We start from the raw sequence: 25,096 nt of genomic DNA, 5'->3' as shown, positions 1-25,096 counted from the left end.
ATCTTTAACCATAGAGAGAATGACAAAATCCTTCAGGACATTGTCACATCAATGCACTGAACTCTATGTTATCCATCTAACAGAGCCTCAACATGTTCTCACTGTAATTTCCCCTCATGAATGAATTTATGCTCGCACTAATCTGAATGTTTGGAGGGAAATCAAACGCATTTTACTCGCTGTACTCGAGCTGACTTACCTTTGTTTGAATGACGGCGTACTCACAACGTGGTCTAAAAATAGCCAAATCTTGTACCCAACCATTGGTGAATTGCATGTGCGCCTACAGAGATTTATAAACTGGTGCGCCGTGTATGCGCTGACTCCACAGACGAGGTACGAGAATATATCAGGCTCAGTCAATACCGGTTGTTCTTCAGGGTTTCTACTCCACTGCCGTGTTTCATACGGGTCCACATTTCCAAAGCAGGCTATTTTTTGCAAGTACCGTCTCTTTGCATCTGGACGCAATCTGGCTCTATAAAGTCCTTTTTCTTTTGAGCTGCTTTTAAGTATGGTTCGTAGCGGTCTTCTTTCCAACAGTGTGTTTGTTTTAATTCGTGGCCTGCTAAAATGGTGCCACTCTCCCACAATGCATTGCGGTGTGACAACTCCAAAGCCCTATGGCATCCATTGAGCGTAATGCTTCCCAGTCATTCATAATCCGAGCTCCGCGTTCGTGACATAATTGAAGGAATCCCTGCTCACACCGCTGACTCACACACTCACCGGTGATATCCAGACAGCTTATGATATTTTCTCAAACTGCTGCGCTGAAAAAGTTTCCAAAGAGCACGCTGTGTGAGACGATAAACATCATTTAACCTTTTAACCTGTGGCTCAGGCGAGTCAGTCACTGCAAACACATTTGTATCATCAAGTGTTTGTCAAAAGAAAAGGGTATGTTTTTCTACAGTTAGGTTTATTTTCTATGTGCAGTAAAGTGCATCATCTGTGTTCAGTCATACATTTTGTAATTGTTATAAACAGAACAAATGTTTTCTCAATTCACTGCTTGATTCTTAACTTGTTTAAATGAAACATGATGAAATGTCATTGCATTATTTTTTAAATGTCCTTGGCAGTGCATGTGTCTGCATTGTAACTTACTAATAAAACGTCCTGTGTGTACTTTGGTGTGTGATTTATATTATTTTATTGCACATAAATCAGTAATTTTATTTTACAGTTATACACAGCCTTATATCTCTTCTTGCTGATGTTGTTTCCAGTGTAAGTAACTTGGCTGCATGACAAATGTTCTTAGGGATCAATAAAGTATTCTGATTCTGATTCATGTGTAGTATTTAATGATTCAGTAATGAATGAATCTTGACCTTCTTTGAAAACCTTTCACTTCATTTGAAGCATCTCCTCTCTTGTTATGTGCCATTCATTGCTATTCCCTCTGCTTTACTGCTTCCATGATGTTAAGCTGAGTTTAAATACTGATCCGATACTTCCTGGAGGTTTTTATTGTAGAAAGACTCTTTCTGATGAAACATCAGCTGAATTTGTCATATCAGTGTGCTGAAGGAGGTATAACATCTTTTCTGACATGCAGTGGAGCCCTGAGAGTCTGAGACCAAGAGTGAGAATCCTCCTCTTTATTTAGGTTTGAATTGAGTTTGGACAAAGTTTATTCTGAAATGATAATATTGACTTAAAATGTGATGGAAAACTTTAATCTGTTAATGACCACACTCTGCACGGATGTGTGTTTATACACTGCTTTGCTTCTAATCAGAAGATTAAACAGAAGATTAAATTAACAGAGAAGATTTTTCTTATTCTACCACAGTCGCCGTGGAGAAAGGGTTGCATCCATTCTTGGTTACATGGTCACAACAAAATGACTGCTCTGCTTCGGTTATGAGCTTTCAGTTGATATCACATTGCAGGGTGACTTCACAATGACATCACAGTTCAGATATTATGCTATAAACAAGGTATAGCATCACCAATAGTGACAACATCAGTGAATCACTGATGTTGTCAGGTGAAATAGAACCCATGAGACGGAGCAGGTACCGCTGTTTCGGACAATGCCACGACGCAGGTATTGACGCAAACATGCGAGGTCTACTCGCCCCGTTCGCAGACGCAGGAGACCCCACAAGGCCTCCGGTGTCCGCTGACGTGGGAGAAGATGCCGTCGCAGACATTAGACAATTTTAATAAACATGTTGCAGGCGCATTAAAACTTTAATCCAATGAATTTCTTTTAGATTAGTGTGTTTGTTTGTTTTTTTTGTGGGTTTGTTGGAAACAGAGAAAAAAGTGTTTGGATGAACAATTGCAAAAATGATTGTTGTACTAGAAGACTCTCCTTTCCCTTTATTGTTTCAACCAATTATTTAATTTGTCATTATTAACATTAATATGAATCATCAGTGTAAATATGCATTTGTGAATGTCTCCTGTTGTCAGATATCCTGTTTGGATCGTCCACTTTGACTCTTCACAATGTGAGTTATATTCTGTTAAATATCTAAACCTGTGAGTAAAGGAAACTGATATTCACACTGAGTAAAGCGCCAACAATAGTGATGTTGTTGCACCACAGTCATGTTTAATGTCTCTGGTTATTGGGAGTAGAGTGTTTGCACCACTCAAAGCAACTTGATCACCAAAGGCACGGATGGGGAGTGAACCCATGATCTTTGGTTTACGAGACCAACGCCTTTCCACTTGGCCACCATGCCACACATGCACAACTTTCTATACCGTAACATCACATTGCTCTTGAATTGTTCAATTAACGTTGATGAACATGTTATCCCAATAATAATTTATTGGGGTATTTTGCTCTTTCAGTCACTGAAAGGAAGATTTCCTATATTGATGCAATTTATTATTTTGTATTGACGTACTTTTCCTGATTTCATCTGTACAGGTGTTCCACACACTAACTCCCATGACTGTAATGCTCTGATATTTTACATTTGTCCACTGGCTTGCTGAACATAAGGATTCCTCTGAAGTCATGAGTTTTTGGTCTTATTTGGAACAAGTTCTGAATGTTGTGGGACAAAGATTTATTTGCGGCTTTGTATATTGTTTACGCAGGTCTGAGGTTAACCAATCTGAAATGAAGATGGCGCCGGTGAGGTCGGCTGCCGTCACGACTGCTCCAACCACTTTTTCTTTGTTTTTTAAGTTAGTTTTCAGCGTTTCTAAATCGGCAAAATCATCACCATTGGGTACATTAGGTATGACAGTGACACTCTTGTTTCTATTGGTATACAATGTACTCACAATTCGAAGTTTTTAACTCCGGATCCGAGCTGGCCGAGTGAGATCTCGAGGGAGAACAAAGGGAAGCGGCGGCGGCCTAGAGGGAAGCGAGCCGGCGTCAGGAACAGGCTGAGAGCTCGTGCACACCGCACACCTCTGCCTAGCATCCTGCTCGCCAACGTCCAGTCACTGGAGAACAAGCTTGACAACCTCAGGGCCAGGATAAAGTTCCAGAGAGACATTCGGGACTGCAATCTCCTCTGCTTCACCGAGACATGGCTGAACCCAGCGGTGCCGGACCACGCCATCCAGCCGGCCGAGTTCTTCTCGGTTCACCGCATGGACAGGACACGGGACTCGGGGAAGTCAAGGGGAGGCGGCGTGTGTTTAATGGTGAACAACAACTGGTGCAACAGTGCGAACGTTGTTCCTCTCACACGCTCCTGCACACCAAATCTGGAACTACTGTCCATCATGTGTCGTCCTTTTTATCTACCTCGGGAATTTACATCGGTCATTATAAGTGCCGTTTATATTCCACCACAAGCGGACACGGTCACCGCCTTATGCGAGCTGCATGAGGCACTCACACAGCACCAGACACAACACCGGGACGCTGCGCTTATTGTGACGGGGGACTTTAATAGCGCCAACCTCAAACGCGCACCGCCGAACTTTTATCAACACATCTCCTGCCCCACCAGAGGTGAAAGGACACTGGACCACTGCTACACTACGGTCAAGGACGGCTACAAGGCACAATCCCGCCCTCCGTTTGGCAAATCTGATCACGCCGCCATCTTCCTCATGCCAAAATATAAACAAAGGCTGAAACAGAAAGTTCCGGTTCAGAGGAAGGTCGCGCGCTGGACGGATCAATCGGTGGCCGCGTTACAGGACACACTCGATGACGCAGACTGGGGCATGTTCAGAAACAGCTCCGATGATGATGTCAACGTGTTTACGGAAGCGGTTGTGGGATTCATCGGGAAACTAGCGGATGATACCGTGGAGACAAAGACTATCACAACGTTTCCCAACCAGAAGCCGTGGGTGGATAAAACCATCCGCGACGCTCTGAGATCCCGCACCGCTGCCTACAACACGGGACTCACAACGGGGGACATGGACCCGTACAAAGCCGCGTCATATAACGTGCGGAGGGCGGTGAAAGAGGCGAAGCAGCGCTACGGGAGGAAACTAGAGTCACAACTCCAACAGAGTGACTCTAGGAGCCTGTGGCGGGGACTAAGGACAATAACGGACTATAAAGCACCAACAACCGGTATGACGAACGCGGCCGTGACTCTGGCAGACGAGCTGAACACTTTCTATGCTCGCTTCGAGGCTGCAGCTAAGGTCTCCAACAATGCTAGTGTTAGCGGCGCTAACGGCTGCAGACAGGAAGATACTGCCAGCACCAGAAACGTGCTCGTCATCTCCGAGCATGAAGTAAGGAGAGCCTTCAAGAGAGTGAACACCAGGAAAGCAGCAGGACCAGACGGCATCCCAGGTCGTATCCTAAGAGACTGCGCATACCAGCTAGCTTCTGTGTTCACTGAGATATTCAACATCTCTCTATCTCAGTCGGTGATCCCCACATGCTTCAAAGAGTCCATCATTGTTCCTGTCCCGAAGAAACCCCACCCTGCTTCTCTCAATGACTATCACCCTGTAGCCCTCACCTCAGTAGTGATGAAGTGCTTTGAACGCCTGGTCAGAGACTTCATCATTTCTTCACTACCAGACACACTGGACCCACTACAGTTCGCTTACCGTCCAAATCGTTCCACAGACGATGCCATCTCTCATCTCCTCCACACATCACTCACTCACTTGGACACTAGAAGGGGGAATTATGTTAAAATGCTCTTCATAGACTACAGCTCTGCATTTAATACCATAATTCCCTCCACACTCACCACCAAGCTGGAGCATCTGGGACTCAGCTCATCTATGTGTCAGTGGATCTCCAACTTCCTAACTGGCAGACCACAGGCAGTAAGGATGGGCGGACATGTCTCAGCCTCCACCACTCTCAGCACTGGAGCCCCCCAGGGGTGTGTTCTGAGCCCCCTGCTGTACTCTTTGTACACATATGACTGTGTGGCCACTACCAGCTCCACCACCATCATCAAGTTTGCTGACGACACCGTCGTGGTGGGCCTGATCTCTGATAACAACGAGACGGCCTACCTGAAGGAGATTAGGAATCTGGAGAACTGGTGCCAGAGGAACAACCTCCTTCTAAACGTCAGTAAGACAAAGGAGCTGATAGTGGACTTCAGCACTAAGCAGGAGAGGAACTACCAGACCCCCGTCATCAACGAGTGCCCAGTGGAGAGAGTGGACAGCTTCAAATACCTCGGAGTTCACATCACGCAGGACCTGTCATGGTCCTGTCACATCAACACCGTGGTGAAAAAGGCCCGACAGCGTCTCTACCACCTCAGACGCTTGAGAGACTTCCAACTGCCCTCCAAGGTGCTCAGGAACTTTTACTCGTGCACCATAGAGAGCATCCTGACGGGAAACATCTTAACCTGGTTCGGGAACAGCACCATGCAGGACAGACGAGCTCTACAGAGGGTTGTGCGGTCAGCTGAGCGCACCATCCGCTCCGAGCTCCCTGACCTGCACTCAATCTACAGCAGGCGGTGCTGGACCAAGGCCAGGAAGATCGTGAAGGACCTCAGCCATCCCAACAACAGACTGTTCTCTCTGCTGAGGTCAGGAAAGCGATTCCGCTCCCTGAAGACCAACACAGAGAGACTGAGGAGGAGCTTCTTCCCGCAGGTGATACGGTCTCTCAATCACACCACCACACAGTACTGACCCACACATATGGTTCTTACACACACACTGGACTTTCTGGACATTGTTTTTGCACACATTGTTTTTTTGCACAACACTGGTCACTATATTCTTCATTTCCGGTTAATACTTGTACAGCTGCTGTTATTGTGTATATATTTATTTATATTTAGATTTCTTCATACATTCTTATATAGTTCTATATTGTGTATTTTGTTGTACAGTTATTTTATTTTCAACTTTAATTTATATATTTTATCTTATTCTTCCCAGTTAAATTTACCCTTCATTCTAATTTGTGTTGTACAGTTATTTCATTTTTAACCTTAATTTATATTTTATTCCTTCTTAGTTAAATTTACCCTTTTTAATTTTTCATATTTATTTCCTATCTTATTCATAGCCTTTTCCTTTTTTGTTTTCTTTAGGTCACGAGCAGTTGTCCAAGCATTTCACTACATATCGTACTGTGTATGACTGTGTACGTGACAAATAAAATTTGAATTTGAATTTGATCTTTAAATTTGAGAATATTTAATTTGATAAAAAGTGGATTTGATGGTTCTCTTGAAGTAGGAAAATATGTTCATTAACATTAATTGAAAAATTCAAGAGGAATGTGATATAACAGTAAAGATAAGCTTTAATAATATAATTGTTATCGTTATTATAAATATTATTATATTAATAAAAATAAGGTTTATTAATGAATAATTATTATTAGGGAAACATGTTGATTAACATTCATTAACGTCTTTAATTCTTTATTCTGCAAAACGGAAATACCAGGTCTACTCAGTCAACAAAAACAAGCTATAGACCTCCGTAAGACATTCAGCTCCACTTATTAAAACATTTGTGTGTTTTTGTACGTTTGAGCCTGAATGAATACTGTTCACACTGTATGAATCAGAACCCCCCGAAATGAATTCAGACTTGTGTACCCAATTCTTCTTTTGAAGGTAATTAAATCATGCTGTACAATATGCCACCCTGGAAGAAGAACAGTTCTACCGAATAATAAAATGTCCCAAAAGTACCATGATATTCATGCCCACGATTAATGTATGCACACAAACACACAAACATATAAAATTAATAAATTAAATAAAAATCTGCGTTAATTTTAGTCAATGAAAACCCGACAAAGAATGTCATATAAAACATCACCCTGCAGAGAAAAACAATTAAACTGGGAGAGCATCACGGGCCATACGTAACCACTGCTGGTATCGCGAGAATTACGTCAAATGAGTCGTTTGATGACGGTGGCGGGAAAACCGCGGTGGCGGGCAATGCAGCGTGGTCAACACTAGACAGGGGGTGCTGTTGTGCAGATAATGTGTGAAATGCGCCACAAAAAATAATACTAAAATAAAATAAAATAAATAAAAAATAAGAAAGTAAAAATTGAATCGAGGTGAAATAACGCGATTGTTTTTTCTATTATGTTTCGGTTGGTGTGAAAATATAATGAAGCGTTATGTTATGTTTTACGGTTTTATAAAATCTGATGTGTGAAGTCTCAGAGGGGGGAGGGAGGAAAAAAAGACTGGAGGGGAGGGGGGTGCTGTGGACTTAATTATAACAGATTGGTGTGTACGTGGTCGTGTGTGTCGAGTAGGAGGTGGGAAAAAATACAATTTTAATAATTTTGCGAGTTTTAAAGCAGGTGAAAGCGGGCTGTAAGGTTAGCGTGCGCTGTGTTTTTACATGTCTCCTCAGCTCAGAGGGCCGCTATTGTATAATTATAAGGGAAGCAGCAGCATCTCGTGGTGGTATTTGGAGCCCAGCAGGCGTGGAAAGAAAGTGCGTTGTTGTTAGTTGACACTGCTCATCATCCTCATCCGGCCTGCTGCGAAGCGAAGCCGGGAGCTGGAGTTTGAAACGGAGCGCTCACAATGGCGGTAAACCTGGATAAGGACGCATACTACCGCCGGATCAAGAGACTATACAGTAACTGGAAGGTAAAATATAGTAAAGGGGGAGTTGATGTGAGGCGTGTGTCCGCTCGGTGTGCTTTAGTGGAGAAAAGTGCAGCTGCTGGCGACAAGTTAGCCGCGTTTTTCTTGCCCGAGCGAGCGCACTGTTGTTAGGATGAGCGGTGATGTGTCTCTCGCTCAATACCAGGGCGAACACTGGTCGCCACCTGAGCTCCTTTATTCCTTTTTATTTCACACACGAATCCAACCTTTGCACCACCCTTATTTTGTTTTGTTCTTGTCTCTACTGGCAGGCTGGTTGCCTCTGGTTAGCGCACCAAAATCGCCCCATTCACCACGCTAACTAGCGTGCTAGCATGTTAACTTTACTCCAAGCTAACTTATTAGCCGAGCGGCTAACTGTGTAATAAACCAGCCACTTCTGATTTAACACTTAAACTGAGATGAAGCCGTGCTGTGACGGTCGTCAGGCACATAGATGTGCCTGACAGGTGGCTAACTGCACCACTTGTTTACATTTACTGCCACTTCGCACTTGGCTGCATGCTAACATTAGCTGGCTAGTTAGCATGAAAGTAACGCCAGCATCCTGGTGACATGTGCAAGACGTCCAGAGCTGCTTTCTTTATTACCGCTCTCACCTTTGTTTAAAGATTCCTGCGTGAATTATTTTAATCTTAAGTACACTCTTTTCATAGGTTGAAGTACATTTTAAGAGCTGCTGGCTCTTGTTGCTGACTTTTCAGCTCATATTTGACCCCATGTCACGCTCTCAGGCTGCTTAACTGTTTCATGCGCATTGGAACTGCCATTTAAAGCCTCTAAAGCACCTTTAATGGGACTTAATATAATATCGCCGGATATCCTGAATGATAAACTGGATTAGCTTTGAGTTGTGTGGTTGTGCCACTACTTCCCCAAAGAACAAGTCCAGATGGAGTAGGAGCACCTCACTGTGGACCTCATTATATGCTCTTTATCATCTCATGCGTGACATCAAACTGTGTGTATGTTTGTGTTTTGCAGAAGGGAGAAGATGAGTTTGGCAAAGTCGACGCTATCGTGGTGTCTGTGGGGGTTGATGAGGAAATTGTGTATGCCAAATCCACAGCCATACAGGTAAGTGTGGAGCAGCACGTGAAAGGAAGGCAACACCTTTCTCTCTGTGCATTTAGGAAGGGAAATGGTTGTTGCAGAGTGACTGCAGTCAGTTTGAGCTATTCAAATGACTTTAATGAGTTGTTATTTTTATTTTTTGTTTTTTGCAAGAATCTCAGCTGCCATTGAGTATTTGAAACTTAATTTAACAAAATTGACCTTGGGTGTGGCTTAAATCTCTTTTGTAGTTCCCTAAAGTCCTCAAGCACGTTGTATCTGTTATATCTTAGATAAACATTTTACAGAGCTGTTGCATCCTGTGCCTCCAGAAAAGCAAATGCAATATGCATCTACAACCAGCTGTCCTTGAGGGTTATTCAAGTAGAAAATTATTATTTAGCTCCAAAACAGTAAAACGCCACCAAATGCAGGAATTTACTCCCTCCTCCCCAATCCCCCCCCCCCCCCCCCAAAAAAAAAAAAAAAAAAAAAAAAACAGCCCTCAAGCTTCTCCAGTGAGTCCATGTTTAAATTTGTACTGGGATTTCCCCCCCCCCCCCCCCCTTTTTTTTTTTTTCTCTTTCTCAGACGTGGCTGTTTGGCTATGAGTTGACCGACACCATCATGGTGTTCTGTGACGCCAAAATCATCTTCCTTGCCAGCAAGAAAAAGGTGGATTTCCTCAAGCAGGTGGCTATAACTAAAGGCAACGAGAATGCCAATGGTGTCCCGCCCATTACCCTGCTCACCAGAGAAAAGGTAACGCACGTGAAGTCGCCTCATATACACACACATGGAAGTTGGTGAGAGAGTGTGATGTGTTTTTTTTTTTTTTTTGTTAATGGCTAGGTTTATCCAAAAAGAGGAATCTGATTTGTTATTGAGTGCTTGAGAAAAATCGAAAGCTTCCTCTTTTGTGGTTTGAGTTCTTCAGACTTTTTTTTTTTCTTTATAAGTCACATGTTGTTCAATCCAATGCAGTTTTGTTTCTCATCTGTCATCTCAAAGTGGTTTTTATTGTAAGGTAAAGCTCCTGCAGTACTACAGAGAAAACCCCAACAATTGCATGACAAGCATTTGGCGACAGTGGGAAGGCAAAACTTCCTTGTAACAGGAAGAACTTCTGGCAGAACCAGGCAAAGGGAGGGGCAGCGCTCTGCCATGAATATTTGGTGGTGAAAGGAAGAAGAGAGCCAGAGATTGATAATAACTAATAGCTGGTTCAGTTTGGAGGGTGTGAAGATTTTTAGCCACGTATGTATCTGCTGACTTCGTCTTCAAATCTAGTTTCATTGCATGTGCGTTGTTATTATTACTTGCTTTAATTTACAACAGCAGTAATTTCAAGGCAGTTTATTTTGTAACAGAGTCGTACTCATAGGTGATAAAAGACTCCATGAGAGGAGCAGAGCAGGACTCAGGCAGCGGTCGTGATCCTGCAGATGGACTGGTCTTGTATCAGTTTTCTATTTTGAGCTTTTTAGCACAAGCCTTTTTCATATAGCACTTTTTCCTCTTCTACCTTTTTCTGCACTTTGACTACACTGTGACTGCTCTAAAGAGGTGCAGTCCAGTGAGGTTTTGCACAAACTGTCACGTCAACATCTTGGGTTGACGCCGTTATCTGACGTCCTTCTTCCTCTTTGGACACCCCCTGCATGCTCGAACTGCTCAGGAGGGCCTCCTGCAGAGAAAAGCAAGGGTTGTAGAGGGTGGAGTAGTCATACTTCAAAAACTGCATCCTTCTCATGCACGTGGCTGCCACTTCCACGAAAGGACTGGTTAATTGTCAGGCTGTAGCTGGAGACGAGAGACCACACCAGATGTAGCCGGCACAGAGGAGATGGTCGTGTGGAGAGAAGGATGACTCAGATGTGATGGTTTTGCACTCGGGTGGAGACGGGAGAGGCAGGTTTCTTGCAGAGAGCACTGTGTTGGGATTGGCAGGAATCAAAGTTTCTGTGAATGTGCTGAACGTTAAACAGGAACATTAGCGCCTGTGTTCTACCTCGTCGGTGGTCAACACATGCCTTGTGTGGGATTTAAAAGGTTATGAATCGAACAGCCTTGGAGGAGGGGAAGGCGGAGTGTGCTAAAAATGATTTTCTTTTTCCTTTCATCCTTTTATTAGTGTATTACTTGTTTTTCAGAACGAGAGCAACAAGGCCAACTTTGACAAGATGATCGAGGCGATCAGAGGTAGCAAAGAGGGCAAGACGGTGGGTGTGTTCAGCAAAGACAAATTCCCAGGAGAGTACATGAAGAGCTGGAATGACACGCTCTCTGCTGAGGGACTGGAGAAGGTGAGGTGCAATCCAAACACATCGGCCAGCTCTGCGAATGTTACGCTCCCGTTTCAGTCGTGATCAGATGTACTCTGCTTCTGTCTGCAGGTGGACATCAGTGCTGTGGTCGCCTACACGATGGCGGTGAAGGAAGACGGAGAGCTGGCCCTGATGAAGAAAGCGGCAGCCATTACCAGCGAGGTTTACTCAAAGTTTTTCAAGGAGCGCGTGATGGAGATTGTTGATGCTGATGAGGTGAGGGGGGAGGAGCAGCTGGACTTGGTGTCATTTTGTGTTTTCAAGCTGTGTGTTGCTGTCTGCTCTCAGTGCTTAGAACAGCTTAAGACACAATTTATCCATGTCATATCATAGCGTTTGCATCACTTTTCGGTCATCAGTATATCTGTAGATTATGAAGGTCCAGTGTAGCACAGTTTGTAATAACGCACAAACACTCTCAGATTAGTTTTGGAGACTCTGTCCCTGAAGGTGTAACTAATACTGGAGCAGCCGCCACACGTCTTTATTTGTGTCTTTTGATCCTCTCCAACAGAAAGTGCGTCACAGCAAGCTGGCGGAGTCGGTGGAGAAGGCCATCGAGGAAAAGAAGTACCTGGGTGGTGCGGATCCGTCCACCGTGGAAATGTGTTATCCTCCCATCATCCAGAGCGGTGGGAACTACAGTCTCAAGTTCAGCGTGGTCAGGTGTGTGCAGGTCCAGTCTCACTTAAAGCCAGGAGGCATTTGCAGCTGGTTTTGTCACAATTAAATAAATTGGTTTTGGTAGTGCTGGAAATGTATTAATTTATTGTTTTGTTTTTTAAAATTAATTTTTTAAACAAAGCTCTTTAAGATTCACGTTCACAAGAGCTTCAGGGTTGGTCCTAGTTGATTTTCAAGGAGTAAAAACTTAAAGAAATCCAAAATCAGGATCCAGCAGCCTTTAATATAAAAAAAAAAGTTTACATTTTATGGGAAACATGTAGTGCAGCATTAGATGAGTAGATTTATGAGTCTTTAGCCACAGCTTAATGTTTTTTACGGTTTAATCTTTGATGTGAATTAAAGTATTCGAGTGTTAATGAGCTTCAGAGATGCTTTCAGGTGGATCTCAGTGCAGAGCTAACATACCTGGCGACACACCTGTTTAGCACCCAGATAGATGAGTTGTGCTAATCCTCTCTAAACTCAGAAACAAAGCAGCATATTCCCTAAAATACTGAGCTGCTCTTGAACATTTTGTTTGTTTTAAATCGGGTAGGAAAACACTAGGATTTATTAAATGCTGCCTAAGTACAGCTCACAGATTATAGATTCAGTCAACAGGACAAGATGAGGAGCAGAGACCAGTTATCAATGACCCTCTATCGTTCCCTCTCTGCGCAGCGATAAGAACCACATGCACTTTGGTGCCATCACGTGTGCCATGGGGATCCGCTACAAGTCGTACTGCTCCAACCTGGTGCGCACACTCATGGTGGACCCCTCTCAGGAGATGCAGGACAACTACAACTTCCTGCTGCAGGTGGAAGAGGAGCTGCTCAAGGAGCTCAAGCACGGTGAGTTTAGGAGAATGGCAGTGGAATAACTGGGAGCGAGCTGGTTTGTGCTCTGTTCTGTAATCTTTGCGCAGTGCAGGGCTTCGTAGTTTGAAGCACTGGGAATAAAGTCTTTGTGCGAATGCGAAAACTCAGGTCACCTGAGTAGCATCTTTAAAAAATGCTCATTGCTGCTTCTTGGAGGGATGTGATCTGTTCCATTGGTCGATTTGTTTGTTAGCAGTCTAGTGCTCACAGTCTAAGATGTTCAAGTTTTGCATATAACAGCTCAAGTTGCTAACACTGGATGAGGGTATTTATTAACCTTCATTGACAGCGCCAAAGGTCAGAGAAATGCGTATGCAATGCTTCAAGGTCAAAGGTCAGACATCGGTTTAGCGCTGGCTCTTTGGGGGGAGCTGTGCTTTTGTTTAAAAAAAAAAAAAAATCAGGCTGTCTTGCATTATGAAAATCAGTATCACATATTTTACATTTTCACTGAACCTGAACTGTAACTTGTTAATGAGTTTTAGGCTGCAGGAGGGAAGTGTGTCAGTGCTGTCTGTGTGTAAACCTCCTGCATGTCCTCCACAGGAGTCAAAATCTGTGACGCATACAATGCAGTCATGGAGTACGTGAAGAAAGAGAAGCCGGAGCTCGCGCAGAAGCTGACCAAAAACCTCGGGTAAGTACCCACAGGGGCTTTCTTCTCTCGGACGTCCTCAAATTCAGAACACTTATGTCTGTTTCCTTGTTGTAGTTTTGCGATGGGGATCGAGTTCAGAGAAGGGTCGCTGGTTTTGAACGCCAAAAATCAGTACAGACTAAAAAGAGGTGAGACTGTCGACTGTGTTAAGCACACAGGTGGTTTTATGCATTAGTGAAAGTTTCTTAAAGGAGACGTTGTGTCCTTCAGGGATAGTGCTCAGCGTCAGCTTGGGTTTTTCTGACTTGGTGAATAAAGATGCGAAGAAAGAAGAGCAGAAGAAGTACGCCTTGTTTCTTGGTGACACTATACAGATCAATGAGGTAAGCAGCCCTGTTGGAGTAGATCCCAGCAAATGACTTTGTCAGACAAGCAACAAAAATATAAATGTTAATTTAAAAAAACAGTAATGACTGGTCTGTACACACTGTTAAACACATACGTGTGCATCTGGTTAAGTTGCTGTCTTCATGCTGATGCTGAAGCATGACGGTCAGTCTTTTTGATGTCCTGGTGTGTGTGTGTATCACAGGAGGAGGCCGCCACAGTCCTCACACCGGTGAAGAAAAAGATCAAAAACGTGGGAATCTTCCTAAAGGTGCGTGGTCACTGTGTCCGCTTTCTATAAGAGTCAGGAGCTGAAGAGGAGTATTTACGTCCTTATACATTTATAATCACGTATTATATGGACAGAGGTGTTTGGGCCACACCTCTTAGGGTTGCTGTGGCTCTGGTGGTTGACTGAATGGTACTCCTGCCTGTGTATTATTTATTAAGCCATATATTTATGGCTTCCCACCACAGATTTTAATAAAGTGTAATTTCTCTGTTCACCTCATGGTGGCAGCACCATCTGATCCATGTTGCAACCAAAATAAGAATAAGACTTACAATACACAAAATAGTAACTCACATTTAACATGAGCCTGAGACGCTGATGTTCAGCAGCTTCACTGAAGTTTCACGTATTGCTGACCGCTTTGTCGTTATTATTTTATTCTCCACATTTGAGCGAAAAAGTAGATTTATTGTGTTTAGGCTTGAAAACAAGTGATCGCCATCATGACAGTTCTTGTGTTACTGAAAACGAAGTGGGGTTTTTCTTCCCCATTAATAAATACGGTACTTTTGGAAAGTGTTTGGACACTCCCGGTGCACTTTAAAAGCACTGTACGTGTGTGATTGGGTTGGTGATGCCTGTAGTACAGCCCTGCTTTCAGTTTATAAACAGCATATGTGATATTTAATTTGTCAGTGCTGAGCTTTCACTCTGGTCAGTTTGTTGTTGTGTGTGGACTCCAGTTCTGGAAATGCAGTTTGTTGCCCCTTTGAGAGCTTCGTGGTAGAGCAACATATACATGCTGCAGGTTGTTGTTAAAGGAGACCGTGAGGCTTGCAGAGGATTTCTTTGTTGCAGGGAACGTGGGAAGGAGCAGCAACTGGACTTTCAAAATAAGAGGGAGGGGTTCAAAAGTGTGTGAAAAATGCTAAAACAAGGACAAAATACACCTGGGCAGTTTAGCAGAGTGAAGTGGGGAAATGCTGATGTGCCATCCAGATGTTAGGGTTTTATCCTTTCATATTCATAGTTTGTATATTGTGCATACTCAGCAGCAGCACCTGAGATGCAGCTCTCGACTTTTCATAGATATGTTTGACATTTACATGGTTACAGATGCTTTCTGTGGTGCTTCACCTTTTCTTTCACCATCTACGTTTTAAGTGTTAGTGTGGTGGATTTCTTGTGAATCTGATTTAAATAAGACGGAGAGCAGGAAGTGAACGTTGTTTTCGCTTCTTTTAGAATGATGACGAAGAGGATGAGGAGGAAGAGGTCGACGACGCAGAGGAGCTGCTGGGGAAAGGCGCGCGCAGCGCCGCTCTGCTCGCTGACAGAACCAGGGTAAGTGCGGGCGCGTGCGTCGCTCAGTGTGTGACTGGTGGGTTTTTTTGTGATTTTTGCCGCCTTGACGGAGTTTTGATAACTAAGAGTGTGAATGTCTTTGTACTCTATCAGCTACTTGGGAAGGTAAGTATTCATTGTTTTTTCCTAAAATCTCATCAGCTGAACTGGTTTAGTCTCAAAAATACCTTTGCTGATGGGAATGAAGTTGTTATTTTTATTTGAGTGACACTTTTGTGTTTGTTTCTGTTTGTTGTCCATCCAAAGCTTTAACACATCTGTTCTCTGCATGTGTGTTGTGTTTTTCCACCTTATTTTTTTAAAAATAGTTTTTAAAACAAAACGTGGTCCTGGTGTCTCCGTGTGGTCACTTAGTTGTGTCTTTTGTCAAACTTAGAACGAGATGACGGCGGAGGAGAAGAGGCGGGCTCACCAGAAGGAGTTGGCCAATCACTTGAATGAAGAAGCGAAGCGCCGTCTGACGGAGCAGAAAGGAGAGCAGCAGATCCAGAAGTGAGTCGGTACTCTCACCATCCATAATGAACTGAAGCTATCAGGTGAAGAAACGGCATGAATGTGTTAAAGAGATCCACTCCGGTTAAACTAGAGTGGGTCAATGTAGTGCTCAACCACGCAAATGCTTGCTGTAGGTTGTAGGTCACCAGTAGGTGTAGCGCAGTCCAGATCTGGACCCAGACTGGTCTGGTCTGTACAGAGGAAACGCACAGACCAATCACTTACATTGTAACTCATCCCACCCGATGCTGCTCAACCAATCAAATCGTTTATTCAGAGCATTTGCGAAAACAGAAAACTCTGCGAGGAGGCGCGATAAATCGAGGAAACGGGCGGAAGAAGTTGTGAAGCTGAGATGGTTTACGCGTGAAAGAAACTCAAACTAGACCTTTTTTTTTTTTTTTTTTTTTCAAATGACGTAAATTTATTTTTTAATGTAAACTTTATTTAACTTGAAATGATAAATATTTTATTATCAAATCAAATCACTTTTATTGTCACATCACATGTGCAGGCACACTGGCACAGCACATGCGAGTGAAATTCTTGTGTGCGAGCTCCACAAGCAACAGAGATGTGCAAACACAACAACACAAACGAGCAAAATACAAGAATGGCCAACCTGAAACTAATAAATATATGGGAATAAATATATATCGGCAGACCCTCGAGGTCATTGTGATAATTAATAATAAATAGTGTTGAACCCGTCTTAATTTTACTTTTCTAACTGGACCTCCTTAAGTTTGAGCTGAAGGCTCCTGCCTTCAGATGAAGTAAAAGCTGGAGTTTTGAGCTGAAAAGTGGAAACCTTTAGGGAAAAGTGTTTAAAGGCCAGCAGGGGCAGTAGTAAAAGACTTTGGTCCTGTGTGACACTAATAACCTGTGGACCTTTTTGGTGTCTGAATTGGATCGTGTGAATAAGAGCAAAGTCACAAAAGCCTGCAGTCTGATTTGTTACTCTTCAAGCTTCAGTGAAACTAAAGTGCAAAACAAGCAGGAAGTGGGACCCTTTTGCCATCAAAATAAAAGTTGTGCCTTTTACAACGCGCCGGTCCGCTTTTGTGCAGGACGTGTTATGAACTGCTCTGAAGTGATGCGCGACAGGCTGTCTCATTGCTGCTTTGATCGATGTCGGCATCAGCTGAGTGTGAGCGAAAAGATGTGTGGGGTGTTTAGCTATATTTGTTTTTTGCACGCCACACAAGAAACTTTAAGTGCCTAGATTTGTGTTCTTTTTCTTTTTTTTTTTTTTTTAAATAAATAAACCCAGGACAGAGAAGTTGGCAGCAGAACTGTAAATTCTGACTTTTAATTAAGTTTCTCCTGATTAAGCGACTCCACTCTGCTTCCTCTCAGGGCCAGGAAATCTAACGTCTCCTATAAGAACGTGTCTCAGATGCCCAGAGAAAAGGACATCCGGGACATGAAGATCTTCATCGACAAGAAGTATGAGACTGTCGTCATGCCTGTCTTTGGCATCGCCACACCATTTCACATCGCCACCATCAAGGTACTCTTAGCTTATGCCTTCTATGGGGGGGGTCTACCACAACTACATCCAAACCAGTTGCACTTAGGTACACCAAGAGTCTGTGTTACCTTTTTGGTTTTAATTACAGACATTTTTCTTGCGTTTGTGCCTTTTTAGAACATCAGTATGTCTGTAGAAGGAGACTACACCTACCTGAGGATCAACTTCTACGTCCCTGGCAGCTCACTGGGCCGACAGGAGGGAAACATCTTCCCCAACCCTGAAGCCACATTCGTCAAAGAAATGTGAGTCTGTCCAGCTCTTTCTATCAGCATGTGTGTAGATTTCTCTGCTCACACATTGGCCAAGTCACTGTGTGTGTTTGTTGTGCTGCAGTGTTTGAAGGAGCAGATGTTCCAATAATCCTTTTCTTTCCCTCGCTCGCCTCTCAGCACGTACCGGGCGTCCAACCTGAAGGCTCCCGGCGACACATCGGTGCCCTCCACCAACCTGCAGAACGCCTTCCGCATCATCAAGGAGGTGCAGAAGCGCTACAAAACACGAGAGGCCGAAGAGAAGGAGAAGGAGGGCATCGTCAAGCAAGACTCGCTGGTCATCAACCTCAACCGCAGCAACCCCAAACTCAAAGACCTCTACATCAGACCCAACATCGCACAGAAGAGGATGCAGGGCTCGCTGGAGGCTCATACTAATGGTGAGGACAGAAGTCAGTGGGAATGCTGGGAAACGAGGATGCCCAAATCTCAAAAATGTTGTCGTTAAAACTGGGAATCTCTCTCTCTCCCCCTCCCCTCCTTCCCCTGTGCAGGTTTCCGTTTCACGTCGGTCCGAGGTGACAAAGTGGACATTCTTTACAACAACATCAAACACGCCATCTTCCAGCCGTGTGACGGTGAGATGATCATCGTACTGCACTTCCACCTCAAGGTATGCTTATTCAAAAATACACCCTTAAAATATCTGGAGACTTCACTTTCATCTGTGGTTAGGGCAACGCTCGATCATCACAGGGGCAGCAGGTGTCCACAGAGCTCTCTGCTCAGACCTGCTGACTGAGTTTTCTTTAGTTTTTGTTTGTGTCCTTATCACTGATGGCAGCACGAGACTGTAGCAACAACTATGCTAGGAGGTCTGTTTTCCTCTCCTGTCAGTTTGATTTGCAGCAAAGCAACTGAAGTGTATTGACAGCGCTCTCTGCTTCCTCACTCGACAGACTGAACTTTCACAGACTTTGTTCCACACTGTGATGGTCATGTGCTCCCTTAATTTATTTTAACATTGTGTATATATAAGTATATTTGTGTAAAATCAATATTACAAACCCAAACGCTCAGTGATGTAATATCATCAGAGCTTAGAGTTGAGCTGTGATGAAAAATAAAATGGTTTACAGTGTCAGGTTAGTTGTTGATCTAAGGAGCTTGGAAAGAAAAGCGTCTGAACTTAAGTTGCTTGAAGACATTTCAGCTCTCATCAGAGAAGCTTCTTCAGTTTAGGGTCAAATGGTGGAGAGTCCCAGATTTGAGCCCTGTGGGAGTGTTGCTGATGTTAATTTCACCTCTTATGAAGGAGTTTAACTTTTTGAGACCTGCAGTAACTATGGTGGCCCTAAGAGGGTAAACACACTGCAAAAAACATGCAGAGCACAACAAAAACTGAAAACAAAATGTTGGCAAAGCTCCCCAAAAAATTCCAAACAAAAGAGAACGGAAGTGATTTAGATGGATACAATAAAAAGATGGAACAGCTGTGGTGAACTACTGAGGGCAAACATGCATCTACAGTCATTTATGACTAATGCGATTGAAACACACATGGTTCTTCAACATAGAAATGTGTGTTTTGTGAGCTTTTGCAGCATTATTTATTTATTTATTTACTTTTATTTGCTGATATTTTCTTAAGTTGCAGTACTTTGGAGAGACTTAACACTTTGCAATAAAAAAGAGGCTTGTAAAAGTCTGCCATTTTTGAGATTGCGCTTAATTGATCTTTTATTGTATTAGGCCTCAGTCGCACAGGCCTAGACACCGGTCGGTGACCCCCCCCCCCGCCTTCAGCTACTTTTGGTTCAGAGTAGCTGAAGGTGGGCTTGTTCCCTTTCATCTGAGCAGGGTTAGGGGACTCCACCCCCACATTCCTCTTCATAACCTTGAGCACTCTGCTGGGTGGAGCTTCATGTTAACTCTAAATAAGTGTCTCGGTGATCTATAACTCTTCAGTGTATTCACTCATCGTCTGTCTCTCATTGTATTTTAGCGATTCCCTTTAAATATTCTGAAAATGGTCTAAAAACTGTTGCGTTTCTCTCCAGAACGCCATCATGTTTGGTAAGAGACGCCACACGGACGTCCAGTTCTACACAGAGGTGGGCGAGATCACCACAGACTTGGGCAAACACCAACACATGCACGACCGAGACGACCTGTACGCCGAGCAGATGGAGCGGGAGATGAGGCACAAGCTCAAGTCGGCCTTCAAGAACTTCATCGAGAAGGTGGAGACGTTGACTAAAGAGGAGTTGGAGTTCGAGGTGCCCTTCAGAGACCTGGGGTGAGTAAACGAGGCCGTCGGGAACGCAAACGTGCGAGGACAATGTGGACACCCCTGTGAGCTCGTGGCCCATGCTTCTTTTGTTTACAGGTTCCAGGGCGCCCCCTACAGGAGTACCTGCCTGCTACAACCCACGTCCAGTTCTCTTGTCAATGTTACTGAATGGGTGAGTGAGCAGCTGGCACTGAGCTGCAGACAGTTCAAAGGTTTAATCTGTGAAGAAGAAAGCTGAAATGTGTGCAGTGACCTGCCGGCAGTTCAGTCTGTTAAAAATCTGTCTCCTCCGTCTGCAGCCGCCGTTTGTAGTTACTCTAGACGAGGTGGAGCTGGTTCACTTTGAGCGCGTGCAGTTCCACCTGAAGAACTTTGACGTGGTCATCGTTTACAAGGACTACAACAAGAAGGTCACCATGATCAACGCTGTGCCCGTGAACTCCCTTGACCCTATCAAAGAGTGGCTCAAGTAAGGCCAGTCAATTTAATCAGTGACTTAATTTTTAATGCATCTAAAAGAATATCTCAGATGAATTATTAATACTTTTTTCTCTTCTCCGTTTTCTCCTTTTTAGCTCTTGTGACATCAAGTACACAGAGGGCGTCCAGTCTCTGAACTGGACCAAGATCATGAAGACCATCGTTGACGACCCAGAGGGGTTCTTCGAGCAGGGGGGCTGGTCTTTCTTGGATCCAGAGAGCGAGGTGAGTTCATGGTTTCATAACCTAAGCAGACATTTACAGTTTTAAAATGGTCCATGTTCCCAGTTTTTCCGTTCAAGAACTCCTTTCACGTCGTAACACAGTGCTGAGAATAAAATAGCGGCTAGTTTTGTGATTACATGCCTCTCTGCGTGCCATGTTTTGCCTCAGGGAAGCGGCGGCGAGGAAGATTCAGAGTCAGAAATGGAGGATGAGACGTTCAACCCATCTGCAGATGAAGAAGAAGAGGAAGAGGAAGACAGTGATGAGGATTACAGCTCAGAGACGGAGGACTCTGGTATGATTTCCATGGGCCAGTTTGAACCTCTGATGAATGAAAAGATCAATAAAAGCTTGAGAAAATGATTTGTACCCGAACAGCTCTTTGCCTTGAACTCACACTTGTACACACTGATGAACCAGATTTTCTTTTTTTGGGTGTGTGATACAGATTACAGCGCGTCACTGGGCAGTGAGGAGGAGAGCGGGAAAGACTGGGATGAACTGGAGGAAGAAGCCAGGAAAGGTTTGTATTTGTAGACTCTGGTTTTTCAAAACTTGCACTTGAAGAGCGTTCAGGGCTCACTGTCAGTGTCCACATACTCAAAATAAACCTGGCATCAGCCACTAGAGGGCACCAAATGCACACAAACTCCACAGTACTCATCTGAAAGCAAACTTTTCACATCTGCAGCACCTAACTGTCATGTGACTAAATACAAACGGTCTCTTCAGGAATCACAGATTTAAATATGGCTGTTAACTCACTTCAATAGTCACACCTTTTTAGTTGGCCATTGGCTACTTAAATATTTCTGTTAATCGCATGGCAGCAACTCGATGCAATCAGGCGTGAACACTACCTGCCGAAATTCAGACTGAGCATCAGAATGAGGAAGAAAAGTGATTAAAATGTGTTTAAAAGTGTTTGTTGTTTCCCACGTAAATATCTCTGGAGTTTACAGAGAATTATATAAAAAATAAAAGAGAAAATATCCAGTGAGCGGCAGTTCTCTGAGAGAAACTGCCTTGTTGATCACAGACTGCTTGAAGGCTGCAGACGTTATGCAGACGAGCATCTCTGAACGCACATGTTGGGATGTGGTGGAGGAATCTGCAGTATCAGCCACGAGGGTTGATCACAGCACAGGGCTGTTTCATGGTTGTTTCTGTTTCCTCCCCTGCAGCTGACAGAGAGAGCCACTATGAGGACGAGGACACCTCCAACAGGAAGAGGAAGGTGCGGCCATCAGCCCCGCCGAGCAAGAAGAAGCGACGGCACTAAACGTCCCAGACATCCATTCATACTGCCAAACCTGACCCTCCCTCCCACCACGGCCGGCTCCCCACACTTCACACAGACACACACCTGCGCTCAGACACACACCGTGTACATAGACGTAGACACCGCCCCCTTTGTTTATTTTTTAGTTGTTGTCGGTGAAGTGTCATGTTGCAGAACCAGCAGGACAGCCACACTTCATTCATTACCTTCGTTTTCCCACCTTCGTTCATCCATCCATCAGGGTTTATTGTCTGTTTGTGTCTGCGAGTGCGTGCGAGTGTGGTTAAATGGGTTTTTATTGCAAGCATTGTTTATTTTCTGTTAAAGAAAGCTGAGTTTCTTAACTAATGGATAATAAATAAAAAGACTTGACATCTCCTCTGCCAAGTGTTTTATATAAACTGAGAAATCTGATTTTTTTTTTTTCCTCTCGTCTTCCCCACCGTGTCCACTTTTTTTTTTTTTTTTTTTTTTTTTCCCTCTTATTTTTGTCAATGTTTGTTAAATTGTGGTAATAAGATGGGGGAAAATGTCCTTTATTTTTTAGGGATGGGAGGGGGCAGATGCACGTTTTCTAATTATTTTATCTTTTTTTTTTTAAAGTGGGATTTATAAATGGATTTGGACACAGACACACTTCACCCTCGCACTTATCCTCCTCTCTGTCCCCTCCTCTTTTTTTTTTTTTTTTTTGGTCAGTCTGAGTAGATATGTTGTACTGTTAATTCTGAAAATCCTGTTTTTGTTTTTGTAATAAAATTAAAAGGAACTGTAGTTTGTTTTCACTCTTCTCTCTTTCACACACTTTCAGTTTTGCAGATTAGTCGTTGTGTACTTACTGCCGGTGTCGTAGACCACTGCCTCTTTTCAGTCGTGGGCTAAGAGCAGTGCTCTTGAGCATTAGTTCTCCAGGCTTCTGGAGGGACATAGGCTGCTTTTATAAACTCATTTTCACTCCAGTCCTTGTACCCGACCGTTTTCAGAGAAACATGTTTCTTAAGCCACTTAAGAAAACGCTGACTTGTGAGTCATTCAAACACAAAAACTAGCCTAACTCAAAGGGTGAACAAGTGTTTCCTACGTGAGAGACGACTTCACAGAGAACCATTTTTTAAAAATTGTATCTTTAGTCATTTAGTTACTAGCAGCCTGATGTAAATATGTGATTTGTTCCCATTTCATGTTGTTTTATGTGAAAAATACCAAAGAACAGTTTGATAGACAAAATAGTGATTTTTTTATTTATTTATTTTTTTTGGAAAAAAATTCTTTAGTGATTCTTAATGAACTGTTGGCTAAACACTTTGCATATCTCTGCATGAGGCACAGTGTGTTTTTATAAAATAGGTAGTGGAAGTGGCTCTCCTGCTACTGAATCTTTGTATGTGCCTTAAAAGTATTTATACCCCTTGAGCTTTTACACATTTTGTCACAGGCACAAACTTAAATGTTTGTTGAGATTTTCTGTGATAGACCAACACAAAGTAGCACATGATTGTGAAGAGGTACAAAAATGATACATGGGTTTTCTAAATTTTAAGCAAATCAAAATCTGAAAAGTGTGCATTTATATTCAGCCGCCTGTACTTTGATACATCTAAATAATTTGCACAACCTGCAGGCGCCTAATGGACGCATCACTAACCCCACAATAAAGTGCGTTACAATAATCCAGCCTAGAAGTAACAAAGGCATGGATTACTGTCTCAAAAAGCTGTTTCGATAAGATGGGCTTTATTTTGGCTAATTGCCTCAAATGAAAAAAAATCTTACAACAGCTCTGACCTGGCTTTCAAGTTTAAGATCTGCCTCCATTTTAACTCCCAGATTAGTGATGACTGGTTTAACATACTGTGCCAGCAAACCAAGATCTATAGTAGTGGCCTCAGAAGCGCCACCAAGAACCATCACTTCTGTTTTCTGCTCATTAAAATGTAAAAAGTTCAAAGCCATCCAGGCCCTTATTTCATCAAGGCATCTGAGCAGCGGGTCTACTGAGAAGCCATTTATCTTTTTAAGTGGGAAATAAATCTGGGAGTCATCAGCATAACAGTGGAAAGAAATCCCATGTTTCCTGAAAATAGACCCAAGGGGTAGGAGATATAGGGAAAAAAGAAGCGGGCCTAAAACTGAACCCTGTGGGACCCCACACTGAAGAGAAGCAGCAGAGGATACAAACTCACCGAGTTCACAGAGAAAGTTCGCTCTTCCAAATAGGATCTGAACCACTGCAGTGCGGTACTCCTAACACCCTAAACACCCTAAACGGGAAATTAAAATATTATGATCCACTGTATCAAAAGCAGCAGTTAAATCTTTTTTTTTTTTTTTTCTCCATTTGATTCACCTTTTATTGTTTATTTTATTTTCACTTGCTGAATACGGGACAGACTTGACTGGAGGAAAGAAGGGGAGAAAGAAAGAGGGAAAGAGAAACAGCTGAGAAGAGGGACGGGGGAGAAGGGCCAAAAACAAAAAACCAACAGAATGGGCAGAAAAAAAAAAAAGAAAAAAAAGAAAATGCATATATCAATCACCTGGATCACCTGTTGAGAAAGAAAAAAGAAAGCAAGCAGAAGAGAACAAGAGTAATAGAATAAACAACATCACAATGATATATGGGAATATGACAGTAAATACTAAATGTTAAACATTATTGTGCAGTACATAAGATCAACAGAACACAGTGTGCTTTGAGGTAGGAGCCAAAAAGGGTGTAGTTTGTGGGTGTCATCACCCGTGTGTACACCTGTGAGCATGGACGCGCTTGTTTTTTTAAAAGGTTCCTTCATGTAATGATCTGCTAGAGGGTGTGGGGGGGCCACAGCCCCGTCCTCCAGGGCGTGAAGCAGGTATGGAGGAGATCAAAACTCCAGACATCCAGAGGCCCCCAGAACACAAGAGACCAAGGAAGACCAACAGAGGGGCAGCCGCGCCACTGTCCCAGAAAGAGCTGAGGAGAGCCCCAGATGAGGGCTCACTCAGCAGCCGCGGAGCAGAAGCCAGGGGGAGTTGCAGTGACGCGCC

General features: G+C 43.5%; 1 protein-coding gene and 1 non-coding gene across 2 annotated transcripts; one reads left to right on the top strand and one right to left on the bottom strand.

Moving 5' to 3' along the window:
- Positions 1-2,633: 2,633 nt before the first annotated feature.
- trnat-cgu (transfer RNA threonine (anticodon CGU)) lies at positions 2,634-2,705 on the bottom strand. Its single transcript has one exon. It is a non-coding gene; the product is annotated as a tRNA-Thr (tRNA).
- A 4,920-nt stretch (positions 2,706-7,625) lies between these two features.
- supt16h (SPT16 homolog, facilitates chromatin remodeling subunit) lies at positions 7,626-22,843 on the top strand. Its single transcript, XM_026162667.2, has 24 exons — positions 7,626-8,018; positions 9,021-9,113; positions 9,681-9,851; positions 11,243-11,395; positions 11,486-11,632; positions 11,931-12,082; positions 12,764-12,936; positions 13,510-13,600; positions 13,676-13,749; positions 13,832-13,944; positions 14,154-14,219; positions 15,426-15,524; positions 15,922-16,037; positions 17,400-17,553; positions 17,692-17,819; positions 17,967-18,229; positions 18,344-18,462; positions 19,850-20,088; positions 20,179-20,254; positions 20,382-20,551; positions 20,658-20,787; positions 20,956-21,082; positions 21,236-21,310; positions 21,972-22,843. Exons 1-24 carry the CDS (start codon positions 7,953-7,955, stop codon positions 22,067-22,069), a joined length of 3,093 nt encoding a protein of 1,030 aa, XP_026018452.1. The 5' UTR covers positions 7,626-7,952; the 3' UTR covers positions 22,070-22,843.
- Positions 22,844-25,096: the final 2,253 nt, after the last annotated feature.

Source organism: Astatotilapia calliptera, chromosome 3 (assembly GCF_964374335.1).
Source record: "Astatotilapia calliptera chromosome 3, fAstCal68.1, whole genome shotgun sequence".
Classification (NCBI taxonomy): Eukaryota; Metazoa; Chordata; class Actinopteri; order Cichliformes; family Cichlidae; genus Astatotilapia; species Astatotilapia calliptera.
The sequence above is the reverse complement of the archived record's forward strand: the minus strand, read 5'-3'. Positions and strand labels throughout refer to the sequence as shown.